At 46.9% G+C, this 25,008-nt stretch overlaps 2 protein-coding genes across 3 annotated transcripts in view; one reads left to right on the top strand and one right to left on the bottom strand.

Annotated features, from left to right (window-relative positions):
- xpo7 (exportin 7) overlaps positions 1–3,522 on the top strand; it is a 182,787-nt gene extending 179,265 nt beyond the window's left edge. Inside the window, exon 28 of the mRNA XM_063057234.1 lies at positions 2,954–3,522. Within this exon, the coding sequence (XP_062913304.1) occupies positions 2,954–3,047 (94 nt within the window). The 3' untranslated portion in view covers positions 3,048–3,522. The remainder of the gene's footprint in view (positions 1–2,953) is intronic.
- A 153-nt stretch (positions 3,523–3,675) lies between these two features.
- Positions 3,676–24,981, bottom strand: pbdc1 (polysaccharide biosynthesis domain containing 1). Of its 2 annotated transcripts, none has more exons than XM_063057238.1 (6): positions 24,962–24,981; positions 23,034–23,099; positions 17,406–17,465; positions 9,574–9,714; positions 4,548–4,659; positions 3,676–4,242 (listed from the first exon to the last, which is right to left on the bottom strand). In XM_063057238.1, the coding sequence occupies exons 2-6, from the start codon at positions 23,082–23,084 to the stop codon at positions 4,079–4,081; spliced, it is 528 nt and encodes a 175-aa protein (XP_062913308.1). In that variant the 5' UTR covers positions 23,085–23,099; positions 24,962–24,981; the 3' UTR covers positions 3,676–4,078. The 2 variants fall into 2 exon arrangements, with proteins under 2 accessions (XP_062913308.1, XP_062913307.1); XM_063057237.1 differs by lacking the exon at positions 24,962–24,981 and adding an exon at positions 24,161–24,757.
- Positions 24,982–25,008: the final 27 nt, after the last annotated feature.

The raw sequence follows: 25,008 nt of genomic DNA, 5'->3' as shown, positions 1-25,008 counted from the left end.
ACTGTGACAATTATAGCCACCTGGGCTCGGGAGTACTTCGGAAAACCATTGTCACTCAACACAGTCTGTCGCTGCATCCAGAAATGCAACTTGAAACTGTATTACGCAAGGAGGAAGCCATACATCAACTCTATGCAGAAATGCCGGCAAGTTCTCTGGGCCCGAGCTCATCTCAGATGGACCGAAAGACTGTGGAACCGTGTGCTGTGGTCAGATGAGTCCACATTTCAGCTAGTTTTCGGAAAAAACGGGTGTTGAGTTCTCTGTGCCAAAGATGAAAATGACCATCCAGATTGTTATCAGCGAAAGGTGCAAAAGCCAGCATCTGTGATGGTATGGGGGTGCATCAGTGCCCACGGCATGGGTGAGTTGCATGTATGTGAAGGTACCATTGACTCTGAGGCGTATATTAGGATTTTAGAGGGACATATGTTGCCATCAAGGCGACGTCTCTTCCCGGGACGTCCATGCTTATTTCAGCAGGACAATGCCAGACCACATTCTGCACGGGTTACAACAGCATGGCTTTGTAGACACAGAGTGTGTGTGCTTGACTGGCCTGCTGCCAGTCCAGATCTATCTCTTAATTGAAAATGTATGGCACATCATGAAGAGGAGAATCAGACAACGGAGACCACGGACTGTTGAGCAGCTGAAGTCTTATGTCAAGCAAGAATGGACAAAATTTCCAATTGCAAATCTACTACAATTAGTATTCTCAGTTCCAAAATGATTAAAAAGTGTTATTAAAAGGAAAGGTGATGTAACACAACGGTAAACATGCCTCTGTCCCAACTTTTGTTGAGTGTGTTACAGCCATCAAATTCTAAATTTGTGTATGTTTACAAAATACAATTAGGTCAGTAAAACTATTGAAAATCTTTTCTTTGTACTTCTGTCAGTTAAATAAAGGTTCACGTGAATTAACATATCACAGATTTTTGTTTTTATTGTATTTTGGAAAATATCCCAACTTTTCTGGAAATGGAGTTTGTATGAAAACGGACGAGGGAGAGCCAGTGGATGTAGTGTACCTGGACTTTCAGAAAGCCTTTGATAAGGTCCCACATAGGAGATTAGTGGGCAAAATTAGAGCACATGGTATTGGAGGCAGAGTACTGACATGGATTGAAAATTGGTTGGCAGACAAGAAACAAAGAGTAGGGATTAACGGGTCCCTTTCAGAATGGCAGGCGGTGACTAGTGGGGTACCGCAAGGCTCGGTGCTGGGACCGCAGCTATTTACAATATACATTAGTGATTTAGATGAAGGGATTAAAAGTAATATTAGCAAATTTGCAGATGACACAAATCTGGGTGGCAGTGTGAAATGTGCGGAGGATGTTGAGATCATGCAGGATGACTTGGACAGGTCGGATGAGTGGGCAGATAAATGAGAGGTTATCCACTTTGGTGGCAAGAATAGGAAGGCAGATTACAATGAGAACTAGGTGTCCTTGTTCATCAGTCACTAAAAGTAAGCATGCAGGTACAGCAGGCAGTGAAGAAAGCTAATGGCATGCTGGCCTTCATAACAAGGGGAGTTGAGTATAAGAGAAAAGAGGTCCTTCTGCAGCTGTACAGGGCCCTGGTGAGACCACACCTGGAGTATTGTGTACAGTTTTGGTCTCCAAATTTGAGGAATGACATTCTTGCTATTGAGGGAGTGCAGCGTAGGTTCATGAGGTTAATTCCCAAGATGGCGATACTGTCATATGTTGAAAGATTGGAGTGACTGGGCTTGTATACATTGGAATTTAGAAGGATAAGAGGGGATCTGATTGAAACATATAAGATTGTTAAGGGATTGGACACGCTAGAGGAGGAAACATGTTTCCAATGTTGGGGGAGTCCAGAACCAGAGGCCACAATTTGAGAATAAGGGGTAGGCCATTTAGAACGGAGCTGAAGAAAAACCTTTTCACCCAGAGAGTTGTGGATCTGTGGAATGCTCTGCCTCAGAAGGCAGTGGAGGCTAATTCTCTGGATGCTTTCAAGAAAGAGTTAGATACAGCTCTTAATGATCGCGGAGTCAAGGGATATGGGGAGAAGGCAGGAACGGGATATTGATTGTGGATGATCAGCCATGATCACAGTGAATGGCGGTGCTGGCTCGAAGGGCCGAATGGCCTACTCCTGCACCTATTGTCTATCGTAGAGGATTCCCTAAAGGTTAATTTGCAGGTCGAGTCTGTGGTGAGGAAGGGAAATGCAATGATAGCATTCATTTCTAGAATATCAGAGCAAGGATGCAATGTTGAGACTTCATAAAGCACTGGTGAGGCCTCATTTGGAGTATTGTGAGTAGTTTTGGACCCCTTATCGTAGAAGGGATGCGCTGAAACTAGAAAGGGTTCAAAGAAGGTTCACGAAAGTGATTCCAGGATTGAATGGCTTGTCACATGAAGAAAGTTTGATAGCTCTGGGACTGTATTCACTGGAATTCAGAAGCATGAGGGGTGACCCCATTGAAACCTATCGAATGGTAAAAAGCTTTGATAGACTGGAATTCTTTGCCAGAGGCGGCTGTGGAGGCCAAGTCTTAAGTATATTTAAGGCAGAGTTTTTGGTTGGTCATGGGCATGAAGGGGTACAGTGAGAAGTCAGGAGATTGGGACCGAGAGGAAAATTGGATCAGCTATGATGAAATGACAGAGCAGATTATATCAACACACATCAAAGTTGCTGGTGAACGCAGCAGGCCAAGCAGCATCTGTAGGAAGAGGTGCAGTCGACGTTTCAGGCCGAGACCCTTAGTCCTGACGAAGGGTCTTGGCCTGAAACGTCGACTGCACCTCTTCCTACAGATGCTGCTTGGCCTGCTGCGTTCACCAGCAACTTTGATGTGTGTTGCTTGAATTTCCAGCATCTGCAGAATTCCTGTTGTTTGCGAGCAGATTATATCTTATGGTCTTATACCACAGACACATGACATGTTGTTATTGCTTTTCAGGTTCACACAGAATCTCTCGGTGTTTCGAAGGGAAGTGAACGACTCAATGAAGAATTCAACGTATGGTGTCAACAGCAATGAAATGATGAGCTGACGTCCATTCTGATCCCTACCCAGTACTGGGGTGTATTTCCAATGCAATGCAGGAGTTGAGGGGCAGAAGGTGGGGAGGGAGGGGTTGGGGGTTTAGAGGAAGGTCAAGAGTTCTCATCCACCCACTGACCATTGGACTTGTCACAACCCCAAACCCCCTACCCCCAGCCCATGATATCCTGGCAGGGAGTGTCATTGTGTCCCCGCCCCACATCTGCCTTGTATAAACTTGTACATTTTTTCTTAAGACATTTTGAACTGTTTATATGAAATCAATCAGTTAAAAAATAGAGAAAGCTGAAGAGTTGTGATTGAAATTTTTTTGAATCGGGAGGAGGATGATGTGAGTTGGATGAGTGAAGTACTTGGGCTGTGTGTGTGTGTGTGTGTGTGTGTGTGGGGGTGGGTGTTCAGTTCGATATAAAGCTCTATAACCTAACTCCAAACGGAGAAGAACACAACCCAGTAACTAGAGTGCACACTAATCAAATTGTAGTCATTCCCCAGGTAAATTGGGATTTGTGTTTGAGGTTCTAGTTGTTCAGGCTCCGGGAGAGGGGACACAGATGTTGCTGCTAATGTTGGATTGAGCACAGCTCATTTGTATCCACAGAGCAAAAGAAAACCAATGGATTCTATATTTTTATTGTTCTGACTAAACACATTTCCAAATTGTTGCGTGATCAGGTAACTGGTTGGTATGTACGAATGTTTGCTGCATCTAGTGTAAGCATTGTGGCTGCAAATAAAACTTCAGTGGTTTGTACTGAGTGTGATCTGTCTGTATCCTGACGGTCAATGGTCACTGGGCTTCACGGTGCCGAGGTCTCAATGATGTTCCCTTCCTCTCCCAACACCAGCAGTCAGAAGCAGATAGAAGTCATCAATTATAGATGAGCTCTCTCAATTTTTAAAGACCGTTGTTCTTCACCCAGCTCTGTCTTGAGTCTGCCATTACCGTGACCAGTGCTGCCCCAGCTGCTGAAGAGTCCCATGTCCCTCTGTGGTTTAATTCCGTGTATAACGAACATGTTATGTAGCCACTGGGTCTCTGTCTCCCATCAGCTTTGTACAGTTTGAGTTCTTTCCTTCAGCACCTTTGATTCCTTTTGATTTTGCAGATCTTTCAAACAGATGTGTGTTGTATCCTTCTCTGTTCCGGGCAGTTTCTATTGCAAAGAACTGGATCCTGGTAGCTGAGAGAACACGAGACAATGTACAGTGTCCTATTGCCCTACCTTCACACACACCCCCCCCCCCACACCTTCACTCCACCCTCCTGCCCCTGAGAGAATGATGGAGACAAGAAAGAAATCTCTGCGGTGTACTATGTGCCATAGCCCTCCCTCATTTGGTATCTCATTATGCTACTCCCTTCACTCTCTTCCCATCTCACCTTCCCTCTCCTGTGTTTTGTCCTGCCAATCATCTCCCCGCTCCACCTCCCCCTCCCCCTGCTTCTTCTCCCTCTCCTCTCTTTCATCCCATCCCTCCACCCTACCAAATATGGTGTTTTCCTCCACATAGTCCTTGGAGCAGTCCAACCGTAGGAGTGTCCCAAAGTTGTAGTCTTCAACCAGCCCCTCAAACTGCATGCAGAATGGACGCCAGGCCTGCAACAAGACAGCAGAAACCCCTCAGGTGATGGCACAGTCTGAGGGCAGAATCCACATCCACACACCCTGTATGCTCTTGGGTGCATAGAAACAGCCAGTGAATCTGCACAGAAAACATCTGGAGTCCAAACACACTATGGATACATCGAACTGTGTACTTACCCCTCTGTAAACTAACAACCTACCTCTGACATACCCCCCCACCCCACCCCACCCAGACTTTCCTCCAATGCCCTTAAAATTATGTTCCCTTGAATTAGCCATTCTGACCCCAGCTGGGGGGGAAGTCTCTGGCTGTCCACTCTGTCTATATACCTCATCTCTCATACACCTCTATGAAGTCACCTCATATCTTCTTTTGTTCCAAAGAGAAAAGCCTGAGCTCATTCAACCCAACTTCATAAGACATGCTCTCATCCTAGTGAGTCTCCTCTGCACCCTCTAAAACTTCAACTCCTTCCAATGAGGAGCCAACCAGAACGGAACACAATAGTCCAAGTGTGGTTTAATCAGAGTTTTATAGAGCTGCAACATTACCTTACGGCTCTTGAACTCAAACCCCCGACTAATGAAGGCCAACATAGCATACACCTTATAAACAACCTTATCAACTTGCGCAGTAACTTTGAGGGACCTAAGGACATGTACTCCCAAAATCCTTCTGTTCCTCCAAACTAAGAATCATGCCATTAACCCTGTATTCTGTATCCAAGGTTGACCTACCAGAGTATTATTTTACACTTTTTATAGATTGAACTCCATCTGCCATTGCTCAGGCCAGCTCTACGTCTAATCAATGTCCTGATACAACCTTAAACACCAACTTTCATGTCATCTGCAAACTTAATCACCCATCTTTCCATTTCCTCATCCAAGTCACTTATTAAAATCACAAAGAGCAGGGGCCTCAGAACGGGTTCCTGTGGAACACCACTGGTCACCAACCTCCAGGCAGAATACACTCCATCTGCTAGCACCCTCTGCCTCTTATGGGCAAGCCAATTCCGTATCGAAATAGCCAGATTTTCCTTGAATCCCATGCCTCCTGACTTTCTGATGAGCCTACAGTGGGGAACCTTGTTAAATGCCTTATTAAAATCCACATCCACTGTGCAAACTTCATCAATTTGGTTTGTATGCTACAATCAGCCCCTTACAAAGCCACATTGAACATCCCTAATCAGACTTTTCTTCTCTAAATGCTGAAAATCCTGTCTCTAAGTATTCTCCCCAATAGTTTGCCTGCCATTGTTGTAAGACTCGCTGGTTTATAATCCGTGCTCATTTTCTAAACAAAAGAATAACATTTACCACCCTCCAATCATCTGGTACCATTCCTATGGCCAGTGAGGATGCAAAGTTCATTGCCAACCTTGCAGCAATCTGTTCCCTTTTGACCCCCCTAGACATCTGGGACTTAACATTGCTCCCTTCCTGTGTCTGCCTTCCACCCATACTGACTCAGTAGACAATCCCTCCACGATGTCCCCTCTTTCTGCAGCTATGATACTATCCCCGATTAGCAATGCCACTCACCTCTTTACCCCCTCCCTGTCCCTTTTGAAACATCCAAACCCCAAACACCCAGCAGCCATTCCTGCCCTTGTGACAGCCCAGTCTCTGTAATGGCCAGAGTGCCGTAGTTCCGTAAGACATTAGGCCATTCACCTCATCAAGTCTGCTCCATTATTCCATCACGGATGAATTGTCATCCCTCAACCCCATTCTCCTTCTTTCTCCCCGTAACCTTTGACACCCTTACTAATCAGAAACCTATCAACCCGTTCGAAAAGTTGCAATGAAATTTCTCTCCTCATCCTTCTAAATTCCAGCGAGTACAGACTCAGTGCTGGGCTTGAGAACGGAGGTTCCTGAGTTCGATCCAGTGACAGACCGCTCCCGTGCGCGCCGGGTTGATGTTGAGCTCGCAACTCAGCCTCGTATAATACTGTGAAAACTCTGTGCGAGGAGTGGTGCCCCACACAGCCTTTCGAACTACGCCTTGTAAGGCATGAAAATGCCCGACACTGGCCTCTCAGGTCTGAGTCGACGTTGTGTGTGTATCCTTATGAACCTCCTCTGAACCCTCTCCAATGCCAGCACATCTTTTCTTAGATGAGGAGCCCAAAACTGTTCACAATACTCAAGGTGAGGCCTCACCAGTGCCTTATAAAGCCTCAGAATCATATCTCTTCTCTTGTATTCAAGACCTCTTGAAACGAATGCCAACATGGCAATTGCCTTCCTCGCCACCGACTCAACCTGCAAGTTAACCTTTCGGAAGTTCTGCACAAGGACTCCCAAGTCCCTTTGCATCTCAGACTTTTGGATTTTCTCCCCATTTAGAAAATGGTCTGCACATTTATTTCTACTGCCAAAGTGCATGACTGTGCATTTTCCAACATTGTATTTCATTTGCCACTTACTTGGCAACAAAGCCATCTATTCCATCATCTAAATCATTGATATACCACATAAAAAGAAGCGGTTGCAACACCAACCCCTGTGGAACACCACTAGTTACTGGCAGCCAGCCAAACAAAGATCCTTTTATTCCCACTTGCTGCCTCGTTTCAATCAGACAATCCTCTCGAACTGGGTGCTAACATTGCAATTGGCTTCCTTACCAACGACTCAACCTGCAAGTTAACCTTTATGGAATTCTGCACAAGGACTCCGAGGTCCCTTGGCGCCTCTGATTTTTGAGTTTTCTCCCGGTTTAGAAGAGAGTAGTTTTAATTCCTTCTACCATACACTTCCCTTTACTCCTTTGCTCATTCCCCAATCTGTCTAAATCCTTTTGCAGATTCCCCGCTTCCAAACAGAAAGGCCCCCTTTTGTCTCACATTTTGCCTCCTGCTAGTCAGACAATCTTTTATCTATGCTTGTATCTGTGCTGTAATACTATGGACTCTTGTTTAACAGCCTCACATGCGGCACCTTTATGAAGGCCTTCTGAAAATCCAAGTAAACAACATCCACTGACTCCCTTGTCCACCCTGCCTGTTATTTCCACAAGAATTCCAACAGATTTCCCTTCAAGGAAAACAAGCTGTCTGGCCAATTTCATCATGCACCTCAAAATACCCTGAAACCTCATCCTTAATAATGGAATCCAACACTGGTCATCCCAACCACTGAAACCGGCCTATAACTGCTTCTGCCTTCCTCCCTTCTTAAGTTCAACTGCCATTTCTTTGTTCCCCATGACTACCTCTCCAGCATCATTTTCCAGTGGTCTGATGTCCACTTTTGCCCCTCTTTTATTCTTTATGTATTTGGAAAACTGGTGGTATACCCTTTCATATTATTGGCCAGTTTAGCTACATATTTCATCATCTTTTCTCTACTTATGGCTTTTTTTAGTTGCCTTTGTTGGTTTTTAAAAGCCTCTAACCTCCTAATTTTTGCTCTATTATGTGCCCGCTCTTCTGCTTTTAACTCTTTGTCAGCCACGGTTGCCTCATCCTCCCTTTAGAATACTTCTTCATCGTTGGATTGTATTAATTCTACACCTTCCAAACTGCCCCCAGAAACTCCAACCGTTGCTGTTTTACTGTAATCTCTACTAGTGTCCCCTTCTAATCAACTTTGGCCAGCTCCTCTCTCATGCCTAATTCTCTTTACTCCACTGTAATACTGATACCACCGGCTGGTGGCGTAGTGACATCAGCGCTGGACTTCGGAGCGAGAGGTCCCAAGTTCAAATCCGGCCGGCTCCCTTGCACGCTCTCCATCCGTGCCTGGGTTGAGCGTCAAGCTAGCAACTTGACCTCGTAAAAAAAAACTTGGAGAGGGATGGGCTCCGCCAAGTTTCAAATGCCCAAGACACGCCCTACGATGAGCAATCACCAAAAAAATCGGTGCAAAAAGCTTGTCATGACGGCGCCCTGACGACTCCACCAGGAGAAAGGCGCGCACACACACAATACTGATACATCTGACTTTATCTCTCACTCTCAAACCGAGGGTGAATTCTATCAGATCATAATCACTGTCTTCCAAGGGTTCCTTTACCTTCAACTCCCTAATCAAATTTGGTTTATTGCACATCATCCAATCCAGAATTGCCTTGCTCCTTAGTGGTCTAAATCGCAAGCTACACTAAATTTCTACAAATTCCCTCTCATGGGATTCAGCACCAACCTAATTTTCCTTATCTACCTGCATATTAGGATCACTCATGAACATCGAAATCTACGGCATATTACAGGCCCTTCGGCCGACCATTTTGTGCCAATCATGTAACCTACTCTAGAAAATGTCTAGAATTTCCCTACCACATAGCCTTCTATTTTTCTAAGCTCCATGTACCTATCTTACCCTCACTGACACGTTGCACAGGCAGCAATCCAGAGATTATTACCCTTAAAGTCCTGCTTTTCAGCTTTGTACCTAAACTGTCTATTTAGGATCTCAACCCTTTTCCTACCTATGTCGTTGGTACCAATATGTACCATGACTTCTAGCTGCTCACCCTCTCCTTTAGAATGCTGTGGACATGATCTGAGACGTCCTTGACTCTGGCCCCTGGGAGGCAACATACCATCCGAGTGTCTCTTTCATGTCCACTGAATCCCCTGTCTCCTCTCCTAACTAAGGAATCTCATATCATTACTGCGCTCCCCTTCATTTCTCACCTCCCACAACCACCTGCTCGAAAACTCCATTCACCCCTTCGCGGTCAGTCGCCTGCTCGAAAGCTTCACTCATCTCTCACAGCTGCCTGATCGAAAGCTCCACTCACCCCCTCCCCAACAGTCGCCTGTTCGAAAGGTCCACTCACACCCCCCAGTGGCCCAGCTGCAAAATGTGTGTGCAGGTGCCATGGCTCTGATACTTCAGGATACATGCTCTGTCCGTGTGTGAGATAGTGTCCTCTGTGAGTGGGTGGTGAATTCCAGAACTTACCAGTTTGGCAGACTCAGATTTCAGTTCCTCTGGATCAAGGACATCGACCTTCATGTCATTGAATCGCTTTCTGAACTCTGTGTAGATCAGATCATCTTCTTTAGTCAGTCTAAGGTATCGTGGGTCAACTGAAGAAATGAGCTGTGGGAACAGCAGAGGTGAAACAAGGCCACATGATCCACACCACTATCCAACCACATTCCCAGAGATGCTGCCATTTCCTGCTAACACATGACTGGGAACTCCCATGGGAAACCAACCCACAGCATTCACTTTGAGAGCAGAAAATTAGACCAAGTGGAGAGGGGTAGCAGAGAGTGGAGAAATATCCTGACAGTGGAACCTCAAAGTTGAGAAGTGGAAGAGTTGGGATGAGGCAGATTAATAGTCTGGCACAGACTAGATAGGCCAAGGGGCCTGTTTCTGTGCTGCAGTATTCTATCACTTACTGTAAGGTTGGAAGAGGGTATAAAGGGCAAGTCTCCATACATTGTGTACAAGGCATTCGTGAAACTACAGCTAGAGTACTGTCTAGAGTTCCTTATTTTATTCAGAGATACAGCAAGGTAACAGGCCCTTCTGCCCCAACGAGCCCGCTTTGCCTAATTACACCCTTGTGACCAACTAACCTACTGGACAGTAGGTCTCTGGAATGTCCCGGAATTGAAAGGATTAATTTATTAGGAACATTTGATAGCTCTGGGTCTCTACTCAATGGAGTTTAGAAGAATGAGGGGTATCTCATTAAAACTTAATGAATATTGAAAGGCCATTGAGATGGCGTTTCCTACAGTGGAGGAATCTTAAAACCAGACAGCACAACCTCAGACTAGAGGGATGTCCATTTAGAACAGCAATAAGGAGGAATTTCTTTAGCCAGTGGGTGGTAATTCTGTGGAATTCATTGCCACAGATGGCTGTGTCATTGGGCATATTTAAAGTGGAGGTTGATAGATTCTTTACTAGGGCATCAAAGGTTACGGGGGAGAAGGTGGGGGAATGGGGTTAAGAGGGATAATAAATCAGCCATGATGGAAAAGTGGAGCAGACTCAATGAGTGGAAAGGCTCCAGAGTCTTATGGTCTTAATAACCCATCAGTTCTGAATTCGACAATTTCAAATACCCAGCCTTTCTGCAAGAACGTCCACCTGTAAATTTAAATTGGATTTCTCTCTCACAAATGCTGCCTGACCTGCTGGCTATTTCAAAGTTAAAATCAAAGTACATTTATTATCAAAGAATGTATATGTCATCATGCACTACCTTGAGATTCATTTTCTTGCAGGCTTTTACAAGAAAAAAGAAATACTATAGAATTTATGAAAACATAAATATAGACTGACAATCAATGTACAGAAGGAGATTGTGCAACTATAAAATCAAAGTTCAAAGTAAATTTATTATCAAAGTATAAATGAGTCCTACCATTGGTCGGGGTCAACCATAGATGTGCGTTTCAGCATCTACATGATACGCAAGCCTGGGCAGTACAATATGGAGAGCAAATTATTGCCCATATAGCAAGCTCCCTCTCTCCACATGTCTGAAGTATCCAAAGAAACAGCAGAGACCAATACACAAACTCCACCATTGATATTGCAGGAGCTTCCAGTCAGCATTGAATTCAACATAAAACTGCCTTAGGGACTCTGGCTGTGGATTTTTCCCTCAGGATTTATCCCAAAGTCTTCCCCATGAGCGGGTATAGTCACAAGGCAGTAGAAGTTTAAGATTAGAGATTTCCTCCTCTTAGGTGAGCTGCCAACCACAGCTGAGGAGTCCTATCTACCCAAAGAGACTGGTTTTAAGGTGTCAATAATCTGCCTTTGCCCCTTCTGTCAATAGAATCGGTTCTGCCAGGCTTAATAGCTCAGCTACACTTGAAGGCCAGGAGCTGGACTTGGTTGTCAGAGGTTATTTGAGATGCACGCCATTGAGAGCATTTAAGAAGTCGTGGGAGGTTCCGGTGACGTCATCGTTCAGAATGGCAGGTTAAATCAACAGCTCCTCCAGAAAAACGCTTATTTTGCCCCTCTTAATCGATCAAGTATAAGATTTTTCGAAAATATCTGAATTGATAAGGGGGGCAAGAATGGGGAGAAAGAATGGAGATAAAAAGCACCACTGCGGAGCCTATGGAAGGGAGAGGTACAGCGCGCGGCTCTCTTACACGTGCACGTGGTGGCAAAGCTGACGATGGGCCTCGTGCGTGTGGCGGCGAAGCTGACAATGGGCCTTGTGCTGGCGAAGCGGTAAATATGATAAGGATTTTGGAGGAGATAAGGGAAGTCCAAAAAGATATAAAGCAGCAACTCAATGATATAAAGTCAGAGCTCGCCAACATCAATCAGAAAATAGCGGTAGCAGAGACTCTAATTGAGAAGGTGGAAGATCACGTGCAAAACGTGGAACAGATACTAAATAAGACGATAAAAATATTAAATCAACAGGAAAGTAAATTGCTTGACCAGGAGGGAAGATCGCGATGGAAAAATATCAGGATTTATAATGTTCCCGAAGGAGCGGGGGGATTGTCGATGATGGACTTTGTAGACAAGCTGCCGCAGGAAGCGCTGGAGATTCCCCAGACTATGGAGATTGAAATTGAGAGGGCACATCGTTCGCTTGTCCAGTGGCCTCCCGGAGACAGAGAAAGTAAACCGCGCTCAATAGTACTTAGATTCCTTTGATTCAAGAGCAAGGAGGAGATTCTACGAAGGGCCTGGGGTAAGAAGAGGGTGTTTTGGAACAGGAAGTTAATATACTTCGATCATGATTACCCCCCGGCGGTCCTACAGAAATAGAAAGAATATTCCGAAGCAAAACGAATATTAAAGCAAGAAAAGATTAAATTGCAAACCCCGTACCCTGCTAAAATGAGGGTATTTTACCAAGAAGGGATGCGACTGTACCAGACAGTGGAGGAGGCGACTACAGACATGAACAACAGAGGACTGTCCATTAGCGTGGTCAAACCAAGGGAAAGTCTGGCTGAGCAGTTGTCCCGAACTGCTTGGGAAATAGTAAGAGAACCTGGAAAGCAGGGGACAGGAACAGGACGAGAGAAGGATATTAGGAAGAGACTGTCAGTTCTCCGAGGGCAGCCCTCACCTCCTCCAGAAGAGCCATAAGGTTTGGCTAACTTTAAAAGTGCTGATAAACTAAACGGAAGCAAAAATAGACGGTGATATACCTATCTCGAGAAATGCTGTTATAATGTAGATTTTATATTACTCAATTTTTTTTAAATTCATTTATTCATTCCTTTTTCCCCACCTAAATGAGAATATATACATGGAAGGAATACACAAGGAAATCATTTCTGTGTAATGGACATAGTTTTTTTTAAACTTACTTTTATAGATACTGCAACGGGGGCCCTCAACCCACAGGTAGGAGGGGCTATCCCCCACGGCTAGACTTTTCTTCTAGCCCAACCCAGGGTCATCTAGAGACCCCAGCCTTGGAATCACACCTTCGTTACCTTTTTTTTATTATTCGCGTTTTACTTGCATCTTTCCTGTAGGTAGGTGACCAGAACTAGACACAATACTCCACATTAGGCCTTGTCAATGTCTTATACACGCAAACATGAGGAAATCTGCAGATGCTGGAATTTCAAGCAACACACACAAAACGCTGGTGAACGCAACGGGCCAGGCAGCATCTATAAGAAGAGGTATAATCAATGTTTCGGGCCAAGACCCTTCGTCAGATCTAAATGAAAGAAAAAATAGTAAGAGATTTGAAAGTGGGAGGGGGAGGGGGAGATCCGAGAAGACAGGAGGGGGAGGGATGGAGCTAAGAGCTGGAAAGTTGATTGGCAAAGGGATACGAGGCTGGAGAAGGGAGAAGATCATGGGACGGGAGGCCTAGGGAGAAAGAAAGGTGGGGGGGAGCCCAGAGGATGGGCAAGGAGTTATAGTGAGAGGGACAGAGGGAGAAAAAAGAAAGAGAAAAAAAAAGGAAAAGACAAAACCCGGACTCCAGCACCATCAATGCGGGTTCCAATGACTACGGATACCTTCACAGCGATTGCGCAACTGCGACTCCAGCCTTGAACTCCAGGCCGGGTCTTCACATGCTGCTATTGTGACTCCCGTCTCCCCTTCCCCCACCACCACTCTGCAACCCCGTCTTCCTCATCACCCATCATCTACTCCTGGGCCCTCGGAGGCTCCTTCTTTCTCTCACCCCGACCCTCCCCACTCCACTGACACCACCAGCCTCCCTCCCCCACCCCCCTCTTATCCCACTTCTCATCCGTGCTGGATCTTCACCATCCCCTCCAACATTCAACTCTCTGAGGCAGAGCGCTCTGTCCTCAGTAAGGGCCTCACCTTTGTACCCATTCGCCCACACATCAGCGAGTTCTGCATTTGCCATGACGTTGAACTCTTCTTCCGTCTTCGAGCCTACTTCTTCGGCAAGGACTCTTCCCACCGATGACCCCTTCTCCCGTCTTCAACCCTCCTCTTCTTCATGGACACCCCGCTCTGGTCTTCTGCCTGCTCTGGATCTCTTTATTGCTAACTGCCGACGGGACATCAACCGTCTCGACTTCACCGCATCTTGTTCCCATTCCAACCTCACCCCTTCCGAATGCTCTGCTCTCCACTCTCTCCGCACTAATCCTAACCCTACTATTAAATCCGACGATAAGGGGGGTGCTGTTGTAGTCTGGTGTACTGACCTCTACCTTGCCGAGGCACAGCGACAAATCACGGATACCTCCTCTTATTTACCCCTCGATGTGACCCCACTAAGGAGCACCAGGCCATTGTCTCCCACACCATCACCAACCTTATCCGCTCAGGGGATCTCCCATCCACTGCTACCAACCTTATAGTTCCCACATCCTGCACTTCCCGTTTCTACCTCCCACCCAAGAATCCACAAACCTGCCTGTCCAGGTAGACCCATTCTCTCAGCTTGCTCCTGCCCCACCGAACTCAGTTCTGCATACTTCGACACTTTCATCCCCCCTTGTTCAATCCCTTCCTACCTATGTTCGTGACACTTCTCACGCTCTGAATTTTTTCAATGTTTTTAAGTTCCCTGGCTCCCACCGCTTTATATTTTCACCATGGATGTCCAGTCCCTATATACCTCCATCCTCCACCAGGAAGGTCTCAAAGCTCTCTGCTTCTTTTTGGATTCCAGACCTAATCAGTTCCCCTCTACCACCACTCTCCTCCGCCTAGCGGAATTAGTCCTTACTCTTACTAATTTCTCCTTTGGCTCCTCCCACTTCCTCCAAACTAAAGGTGTAGCTATGGGCACCCATATGGGTCCTAGCTATGCCTGCCTTTTTGTTGGCTTTGTGGAATAATCCATGTTCCAAGCCTATATTGGTATCTGTCCCCCACTTTTCCTTCGCTACATCGACGACTGCATTGGCGCTGCTTCCTGCACGCATGCTGAGCTCGTTCACTTCATTAACTTTGCCTCCAACTTTCACCCTGCCCTCAAGTTTACCTGGTCCATTTCCGACACCTCCTTCCCCTTTCTAGATCTTTCTGTCTCTGGAGACAGCTTATCCACTGATGTCTACTATAAGCCTACTGACTCTCACAGCTATCTGGACTATTCCTCTTCTCACCCTGTCTCTTGCAAAAATGCCATCTCCTTCTCAGAATTCCTCCGTCTCCGCCGCATCTGCTCTCAGGATGAGGCTTTTCATTCCAGGACGAGGGAGATGTCCACCCTTTTTAAAGAAAGGGGCTTCCCTTCCTCCACTATCAACTCTGCTCTCAAACGCATCCCCCCCATTTCACGCACATCTGCTCTCACTCCATCCTACCACCACCCCACTAAGAACAGGGTTCCCCTGGTCCTCACCTACCACCCCACCAGCCTCCGGGTCCAACATATTATTCTCCATAACTTCCGCCACCTCCAACGGGATCCCACCACTAAGCACATCTTTCCCTCCCCTACGTGACTGCATTGTCCACTCGTTCCCCTCATCCCTTCCCACTGATCTCTCTCCCGGCATTTATCCTTGTAAGCCGAACAAGTGCTACACATGCCCTTACACTTCCTCCCTCACCACTATTCAAGGCCCCAGACAGTCCTTCCAGGTGAGGCGACACTTCACCTGTGAGTCGGCTGGGGTGATATACTGCATCCGGTACTCCCAATGCGGCCTTCTTATATATTGGCAAGACCCGACACAGGCTGGGAGACCGTTTCGCTGAACACCTACGCTCTGTCCGCCAGAGAAAGCAGGATCTCCCAGTGGCCACACATTTTAATTCCACATCCCATTCCATTTCTGATATGTCTATCCACGGCCTCCTCTACTGTAAAGATGAAGCCACACTCAGGTTGGAGGAACAACACTTTATATTCTGTCTGGGCAGCCTCCAACCTGATGGCATGAACATCGACTTCTCTAACTTCCGCTAATGCCCCACCTCCCCCTCGTACCCTATCCATTATTAATTTTTCTTTCTCTCTCTCTCTGTCCCTCTCACTATACCCCTTGCCCGTCCTCTGGGCTCCCCCCCTTTCTTTCTCCCTAGGCCTCCCGTCCCATGAACCTCTCCCTTCTCCAGCCTCGTATCTCAATCAACTTTCCAGCTCTTAGCTCCATCCCTCCCCCTCCTGTCTTCTCCTATCATTTCAGATCTCCCCCTCCCTCTCCCACTTTCAAATCTCTTATTATCTCTTCTTTCATTTCGATCTGACGAAGGGTCTCGGCCCGAAACGTCGACTGTACCTCTTCCTATAGATGCTGCCTGGCCCGCTGCGTTCACCAGCATTTTGTGTGTGTGTTGCTTGAAATTCCAGCATCTGCAGATTTCCTCGTGTTTGCGTGTATAAGACATTGACAAGGCCTAATGTGGAGTATTGTGTCTCGTTCTGGTCACCTACCTACAGGAAAGATGCAAGTACGATTGAAAGAGTGCAATGAAATTTACCAGAATGTTGCCAGGACTTGAGGACCTGAGTTACAAGGAAAGGTTGAATAGGTTTGGAGCTCATTCCCTGAGTGTAGGAGAGTGAGGGGAAATTTGATAGGGGTATATAAAATCATGAGGGGTAGAGATAGGGCAAATGCAAGCAGGCTTTTTCTACTGAGATTGGGTGAGACTACAACTGGGAGAGAAAGGCAACATATTTAAGGGGAACATCTTCACTCAAAAGATGGTGAGAGTGTGGAATGAGATGCCAGAGGAAGTGATGGATGCAGGTTCAATTTCAATATTTAAGAGAAGTTTGGAGAAGTACTTGGACAGGATGGTCCAGGTGCAGGTTGATGGGACTAGGCAGAATAACAGTTTGGCACGGATTAGATGAACTCTGCAATGGACAGTCCCAAGCCCAGGTGCAAAAGGAGTTACTCCATCCAGTGGTACAGAAACACCAACAGCTGATCCAAGGTCCTCATCCCTGGGAGAGGAGGAACTTCACCTAGAAGCTGTATGAAATCATGTGGTGAAAGTGGAGCCACAGGGTTGATCAACCTTCCATCGGCCCAGGTAGAGAGTTCTGGTGAACCACTGTCAGTGGCCTGCGCCCCAGATGGATTAGATGGTCTGAAGTGTATGTTTCTGCGCTGTTGTACTCTATGCGTCTACACTTTCAGAAGTGAGATATAAAGTGAGTCGAAGAAGAATTCAGCCAACAGTGAGCAGCAAACAAATGTGAAGAGCAAGTGGTACTTGGTGGGTGTGTGGTAACAACATCAAGGTTCTAGGTGAAGTTTATCACCAATCAGAAAAGTTTGGTGATAAGAAAAGTACAGGTTCGTAACACAAGTGTGTCAACAATGAGATAACAACCAGCAGACTTTACATAAAGATCTTCACAGCACCATACTTACATTGAAGTAGATCTCAGCGTGTTGATAGGCCTTCATCGCCCACATCATTTCAACATTGGCCTGCAAAACGGAGACAAATTCAACAGGTGAATTTAGTTCCACAGAACAGAGGCAATACTCCAGTCATAGTAAACGGCAGTTGTGAAACGTGAAAGCAGAATATTGTTATAATTTCCAGATCTTTCCCAGTACTAAGACCTTGTGACCCATTTCCAAAGTTTGAACACATTTCCAAAGGAAACTTCTAGAATAAAACTGTTATAAATAATGTAAATACTACCAGCTACTGTAGATAATCAGAAGAGATCTGACCATCAGTATGTAGCATTTCATTAAAAACTAGCCTCTTAATTATATCTCCAAGCAACTACACTATACGTTAGTTGGCATTTATGGATCTGGATATGGCTTTGATGAGGTTGGGACAATCCAACCATTTGCTCCAAGTAATGTCTTTTCACCACAGACATAGAACATTTCAACACAGTATTGGCTATTCAACCCACATTATTGTACTGACCCTTTAACCCTCTCCAAGATCAATCAAATCCCTCCCTCCATTTTTCTATCATCCACGTGCCTATCTGAGTTTCTTAAATGACCTAACGTATCTGTTTGACAACCACCTCTGCCAGCACGTTCCACACCCCCACCACACTCTGTGTAAAAAAAAACCTGCCTTTGATATTCCCCATCTACTGCCATTCCAACACTTTAAAATTATACTCCCTCATTCCAGTTCCACCCTGGGAAAAAGTCTCTGACAATGTCTCTTATCATCTTGTACGCTTCTACCAAGTCATCTCTCATACCCCTTCGCTAGGAAACCCTAGCTTACTCAACCTGTCCTCATTACATGCTCTCTAATCCAGACAGCATCCTGGTAAAGCTCCTCTGCACCCTCTCTAATCCAGGCAGCATCCTGGTAAATCTCCTCTGCACCCTCTCTAATCCAGGCAGAATGCTGGTAAATCTCCTCTACACCCTCTCTAAATCCAGGCAGCATCCTGGTAAATCTCCTCTGCACCCTCTGTACAGTTTCCATATCCTTCCTGTAATGAGGTTTCCAGATCGGAACACAATATTCCAAGTGCAGTCTAACCAGTTTTACAGAACTGCAACATTATCTTGCAACTCTTGAACCCAATCTCCCAACTAATGAAGACCAATAGGTGACCCTTATCACATACCTCCCACTGGCTGGAGGATAAAATCAGCTGAAAAGAGAACTGAAGTCACAGACTGAAACGGTACATCAGATGGGATCATGGACAAAGGGGTGAAGATATTTTCCTCAACAGTCCATTACACAAGGATGGAGAGAAAGAGCAGCTACATCAGGTGTGATGCAAAGTTAATGATACTGTTGCCAAGTTTGCAGATTAGATGAAGATTGGTGGAGGGGCTAGAGGTGTTCAGGAAAGATGCAGAAGGACTTAGACAGATTAGGACAATGGGCAAGAAAGTGGCAAATGAAATATAATGTTGGAAAATGCATAGTCATGCACTTTGGTAGTAGAAATAAATGTGCGGATTGTTCTCTAAATGGGGAGAAAATCCAGGAATCTGAGATGCAGAAGGACTTGGGAGTCCTTGTGCAGAACTCCCTGAAGGTTAACTTGCAGGTTGAGTCAGTGGTGAGGAAGGCAAATGCCACGTTAGCATTCATTTCAAGAGGTCTAGAATTCAAGAGCAGGATGTGATGCTGAGGCTTTATAAGGCACTGGTGAGGTCTCACCTTGAGTATTGTGAACAGTTTTGGGCCCCTCATCTTAGAAAAGATGTGCTGGCATTGGAGAGGGTCCAGAGGAGGTTCACAAGGATGATTCCAGGAATGAAAGGGTTATTATACGCAGAACATTTGATGGCTCTGGGTCTGTAATTGTTGGAATTCAGAAGGATGAGGGGCGGATCTCATTTAAACCTTTCAAATGTTGAAAGGCCTAGACAGAGTAGATGTGGAAAGGATGTCTCCCATGGTGGGAGAGTCCAGGACAAGAGGGCACAGCCTCAGGATAGAGAGACACCCTCAGTCTCCTTCACTCCAGGGAAAATGATCCCAGCCTGTCCAGTCTCTCCTCATAACTCAAGGTCCCAGTCCCAGCACCCATTTGTGGATCATTTCTGCTCCCCCTCCACATCCTTCCTAGTGTGCCAGCTGAAACGTAGCTCATTCCAGAGTTCATTTCATCAACGTCTGTAATAGCTGTCAATTCTTGTACTCGGTACCCTTTCTGAGTAGGGGAACTAAGGGTTCTGGGGAAAAGGCAGGTAGGTGGAGATGAGTCCATGGCCAGATCAGCCATGATCTTATTGAATGGCGAAGCAAGCTCGACGGGCCAGATGGCCGACTCCTGTTCCCATTACTATGCTCTTATCAAGTCAAGTCAAGTCAAGTCACTTTTATTGTCATTTCAACCATAACTGCTGGTATAGAACATAGTAAAAATGAGACAACATTTTTCAGGACCATGGTGCTACATGAAACAATACAAAAACCTGACTGAACTACGTAAAACAACACAAAACTACACTAGACTACAGACCTACCCAGGACTGCATAAAGTGCACAAAACAGTGCAGGCATTACAATAAATAATAAACAAGACAATAGACACAGTAGAGGGCAGTAGGTTGGTGTCAGTCCAGCCTCTGGGCATTGAGGAGTCTGATGGCTTGGGGGAAGAAATTGTTACATAGTCTGGTCGTGAGAGCCCGAATACTTCTGTACCTTTTGCCAGATGGCTGGAGGGAGAAGAGTTTGTATGAGGGGTGCGTGGGATCCTTCATAATGCTGTTTGCTTTACGGATGCAGCGTGTGGTGTAAATGTCTGTAATGGCAGGAAGAGAGACCCCGATGATCTTCTCAGCTGACCTCACTATCCGCTGCAGGGTCTTGCGATCCGAGATGGTGCAATTTCTGAACCAGGCAGTGATGCAGCTGCTCAGGATGCTCTCAATACAACCTCTGTAGAATGTGGTGAGGATGGGGGGTGGGAGATGGACTTTTCTCAGCCTTCGCAGAAAGTAGAGATGCTGCTGGGCTTTCTTTGCTATGGAGCTGGTGTTGAGGGACCAGGTGAGATTCTCCGCCAGGTGAACACCAAGAAATTTGGTGCTCTTAACGATCTCTACGGAGGAGTCGTCGATGTTCAGCAGAGAGTCGTCCCTCCGTGTCCTCTTGAAGTCAACAACCATCTCTTTTGTTTTGTTCATATTCAGAGACAGGTTGTTGGCTCTGCACCAGTCCATTAGCCGCTGCACCTCCTCTCTGTATGCTGACTCATCGTTCTTGCTGATGAGACCCACCACGGTCGTGTCATCGGTGAACTTGATGATGTGATTCCAGCTGTGTGTTGCAGCACGGTCGTGGGTCAGCAGAGTGAACAGCAGTGGACTGAGCACACAGCCCTGGGGGGCCCCCGTGCTCAATGTGATGGTGTTGGAGATGCTGCTTCCAATCCGGACTGACTGAGGTCTCCCAGTCAGGAAGTCTAGGATCCAGTTGCAGAGGGAGGTGTTCAGGCCCAGTAGGCTCAGCTTTCCAATCAGTTTCTGAGGAATGATTGTGTTGAATGCTGAACTGAAGTCTATGAACAGCATTCGAACGTACGTGTCTTTTTTGTCCAGGTGGGTTACGGCCAGGTTGGGGGTGATGGCAATGGCGTCGTCTGTTGAACGGTTGGGACGGTACGTGAACTGCAGGGGGTCCAGTGAGGGGGGCAGCAGGGTCTTGATGTGCCTCATGACGAGCCTCTCGAAACACTTCATGATGATGGATGTGAGTGTGACGGGATGGTAGTCGTTGAGGCAGGACACTGAAGGCTTCTTCGGCACGGGGACGATGGTGGCGGCCTTGAAGCACGTAGGAACGACGGCGCTGCTCAGGGAGATGTTGAAGATGTCAGTGAGAGTATTTGCTGCTGGACCAGACAATATGAAGACCAGCATGCCTGCCAACCCTGTCTACCTGTCGCCACTTGCAGGGAACCATATACCTGTGTCCTGAAGGGTCTCGGCCTGAAACATCAACTGTTTACATTTTTCCATAGATGCCGCCTGCGTGACCTGCTGAGGTCCTCCAGCATTTTGTGTGTGTTGCTTTGGATCTCCAGCATCTGCAGATTTTCTCCTGTTTGTGAACCATGTACCTGTAACCCCTTGGCGTCCCTACCTTACAACACACTCTGACCTTTTCTGTGTATCTCCTGACTTGATTTTACTTCCCAAGATGCATCACTTTGCAGTTGTCTGAGGTAAGTTTTATATGCCGTTCCTCGGCCAAGGTGCAAAGCACAGTACATATCGTCTCACAGGACACAAAAAGTTGCAATCTATATGGAGTAGGTGGAGGGTCAGGTGGTGCTGAGGAAGCAGGGTGTCTGCAGACTAGGAGAATGGGCAAAGAAATGACAGATGGAATAGTGTCGGGAAGTGTGTGTTCACGCACTTTGGTACAAGTAATAAAAGCATAGACCAGGGGTAGGCAACCTTAAGCACAAATGATTTTCTAGCATGCGTTATTCATTAATTTGAGGCAAAACATAACTAGATGTATTTAAATGGATAATTCCCATATTCCAAGTTTTTTATGGCATTTATCTGGCCCACCATCTGCTCACTAATACGCAATCCGGCCCATAGAAGCAAAAAGGTTGCCGACCCCTGGCACAGACTGTATTCTAAACCAGGAGTAAGTTTTTTAAAAACCAGGGGTGCAAAGGGACTTGTGAGTCCTTGTGTAGGGTTCCCTAAACTTGCAGGTTGAGACAGCAGTAAGGAAGGCAAATGCAATGTTGGCATTCGTTTCAAAAGGACTGGAATACAAAAGCAAGGATGTGAAAAGCATTGGTCAGACTACACTTGGATTATTGGGTGCAGTTATGGGCCCCTTATCAAAGAAAAGATGTGCTGACATTGGAGAGGGTCCAAAGGAGGTTCAGAAGAATGATCCCAGGAATGAAAGGGTTAAATTATGAAGAGGATTTGAAGGCTCTGGGCCTGAACTTGCTGGAATTTAGGTGAACGTGGCGGGGCGGGGGGAATCTCACTGAAGCCCATCAAATATTGGAAAGCCTGGATAGCGTGGACATGGAGAGAGTGTTTTCTATTGGATCAGAGGACACAGCCTCAGAAGAGAGGGTCATCTGATCAGAACTGAGATTAGGAAAAATGTCTTCAGCCAGAGGCTGGTGAAACTGTGGAATTCATTGCCACAGATGGTTGTGGAGGCCAAAGTCATTGGGTGTATTTAACTGGGAGGTTGACAGGTTTTTGATTAACCAGGGTGTCAAAGGTTATTGGGCGAAGGCAGGAGAATGCGGTTGAGAGGGAGAATAAATAGCCATGGAACAGACTTGAAGGACCGAGTGACCTAATTCTGCTCCTCTGGTCTTACTTCTGAACAGTCGATGAACCCATGAGCACTGGGTCACTATTTGATTTTTGTAACACTCAGCAATTCTTATGTCTTACAGCTAGCACAAAACAAATTTCACAACACGTCAGTGGCATTAAACCCGACTGTGATTCAGCCCCACAACCACCATACGTTGGCATGCACAGAATAACTTCAAAGTTAACACAACTGTCATCAGTCTAAAAGGTCCAAAAAGATCCAATACTCACATCATTGCCATAGGCGTCTGCCGGCAGAGAGAGTGCCTGTGCAGCCGACATCAATTCAGCTCCGCCCTGGAAAGGATACAGAGAAACAAGCAGTGGTCAGGTTGTGGCAGTGAGAGGGAACACATAGCTGTCAGATTGTCACCAAAAAGAAACAGGCAGCCATCAAGATGTGTCAGCCAGAAAGAAAGAACAGGCATGTCAGGTTATCAGCGAGAAGGAACAGGCAGTCATCACATATTGTCAGCAAGGAACAGGCAACTGTCAGATTGTGTCATCAAGGAAGAACAGGCAGCCATCAGGTTGTATCAGCAAGGAACAGGCAGATGTCAGATTATGTCAGCAACAGGCAGCCGTCAAGATTGTGAGCAAGGAACAGGCAGTCATCAGACTGTGTCAGCAAGGACCAAGAAGATGTCAGATTATGTCAGCAAGGAACAGGCAGCCGTCAGACTGTGTCAGTAAAGAACAGGCCATCAGATTGTGCCAGTAAGGAACAGGCAGTCATCAGACTATGTCAGCAAGAAGGAACAGGCAGCCGTCAGACTGTGTCAGTATAAAAAAAACAGGCCGTCAGATTGTGTCAGCAAGGAACAGGCAGTCATCAGACCGTGTCAGCAAAAAGGAACAGGGAGCCGTCAGACTGTGTCAGTAAAGAACAGGCAGCCGTAAAATTGTGTCAGCAAAAAGGAACAGCCATCAGAGTACGTCTGTAAGAAAGAACAGGCAGTCATCAGATTTTGTCAGCAAGTGAATCTTGCAACCCAGCTACAGGAACAACTCGCTAAAGTGCTACACAGGGAGATTATGTGTCATCTCTGTCGAAGATAGGGTAGAGACAGCTGCAAGAAGACAAATAAATAATTGATACAAGGGAAAGGGAAAAGCGGTCAGGCACTGATTTGAAAGTGGTGTTGCAATACAGAATGGTCAAATCAGTGCCATAACGCACTCTCACCCTTCTTCCCAACCGCTCACCCCTCCCTCCATTCCCCCCTCCCCACGTCGGGCTTCCGACACTCTCTGGACCTGTGAATTGCTCCCCGTCCGGGGGAGGGGGGTAGAATGGGCCGGCCTCCGGTCCCGGTACCTCTCCCCCTTGCCCACCCCGACCCGGGGCGCTCCCTCACCAGCGCTCCAACCCCACTGCCGGCCATGCTGCGCCGCACTTCCTGTCCCGGGGTCAGGGGTCAGGGGCGCCAATTTTTTTAAATTTTTTCCAAGGACGGAATTAATTTCAGTTTCGGGTCCCGGTGTCGGGAGTGGAGAGGGAGGGGGAGGCACTGGGAGGTTTGTGAGGGTGGGGGTCCGGGGAGGTGGGGACTTGGGGGAGGGGCGAGGTCAGGGTTCACCGCTCCCGATCCTCGTCCCGCTCCCGTTCCCGGTCCCGGCCCGGGCCCCGGCCCCACACTTTGCTCTGTTCGCCCTGTTGCCGATCGGCCGCGGCGGATCCCGAGCCCGATCCGGAGCCGGAATCAGGCGGCGGTATATCTGCATCAGCTCCCGTGGTGCTCCGCCGGTGCCCGGATGTCTGTGTGCCGAGGGTGAAAGAAAGGAGGAGGAGGAGGCTGGCGGGGTGGAAAATACCCTCAGCGGAGGCAGAGGGATACAGACCGAGGCTGAGGCAGAGGCTGAGGGAGAGAGGTAGGAACAGAGACGGGCAGGGGCTGAGACAGACAGAGAGAAAGACACAGGAAGTGGAGAAGGAGAGGTAGGAGGGGGACGGAGGGGAGAGGGGAGGAAGGACAGACAGACAGACGGGGTGGGATTGTAAAGGGAAGGGGAGAAGGGGGTGGACTAAAGCGGAGAGGATTAGTGAGGAAGAAAGGGAAGTGGATAAAATATTCAGGAGAGGGGAAGTTAAGGTCTGAGAGCAGGGGAAAGGAAAGGCCTTCAGATTCAGAGAGGAGGTGGGGAGTGTGATACAGAACCTGATCTCAGGAAGCTCCTCATGAGGGTGACAGATTGACAAGGAGGC

The sequence above is a fragment of the Mobula hypostoma genome, chromosome 8 (assembly GCF_963921235.1).
Source record: "Mobula hypostoma chromosome 8, sMobHyp1.1, whole genome shotgun sequence".
NCBI classification, from domain to species: Eukaryota; Metazoa; Chordata; class Chondrichthyes; order Myliobatiformes; family Myliobatidae; genus Mobula; species Mobula hypostoma.
This window is presented reverse-complemented; position numbering and strand designations above follow the sequence as displayed.

Coding starts and splice junctions, on each gene's coding strand:
- pbdc1 (XM_063057237.1), bottom strand. CDS start 24,187: ATGGCCGGCAGTGGGGTTGGAGCGCTG. Junction 23,100..24,160: donor GCAGTGGGGTTGGAGCGCTG/GTGAGGGAGCGC, acceptor TATCCTTTCCAG/GGCGGAGCTGAATTGATGTC. Junction 9,715..17,405: donor ACGCTGAGATCTACTTCAAT/GTAAGTATGGTG, acceptor CTGTTCCCACAG/CTCATTTCTTCAGTTGACCC.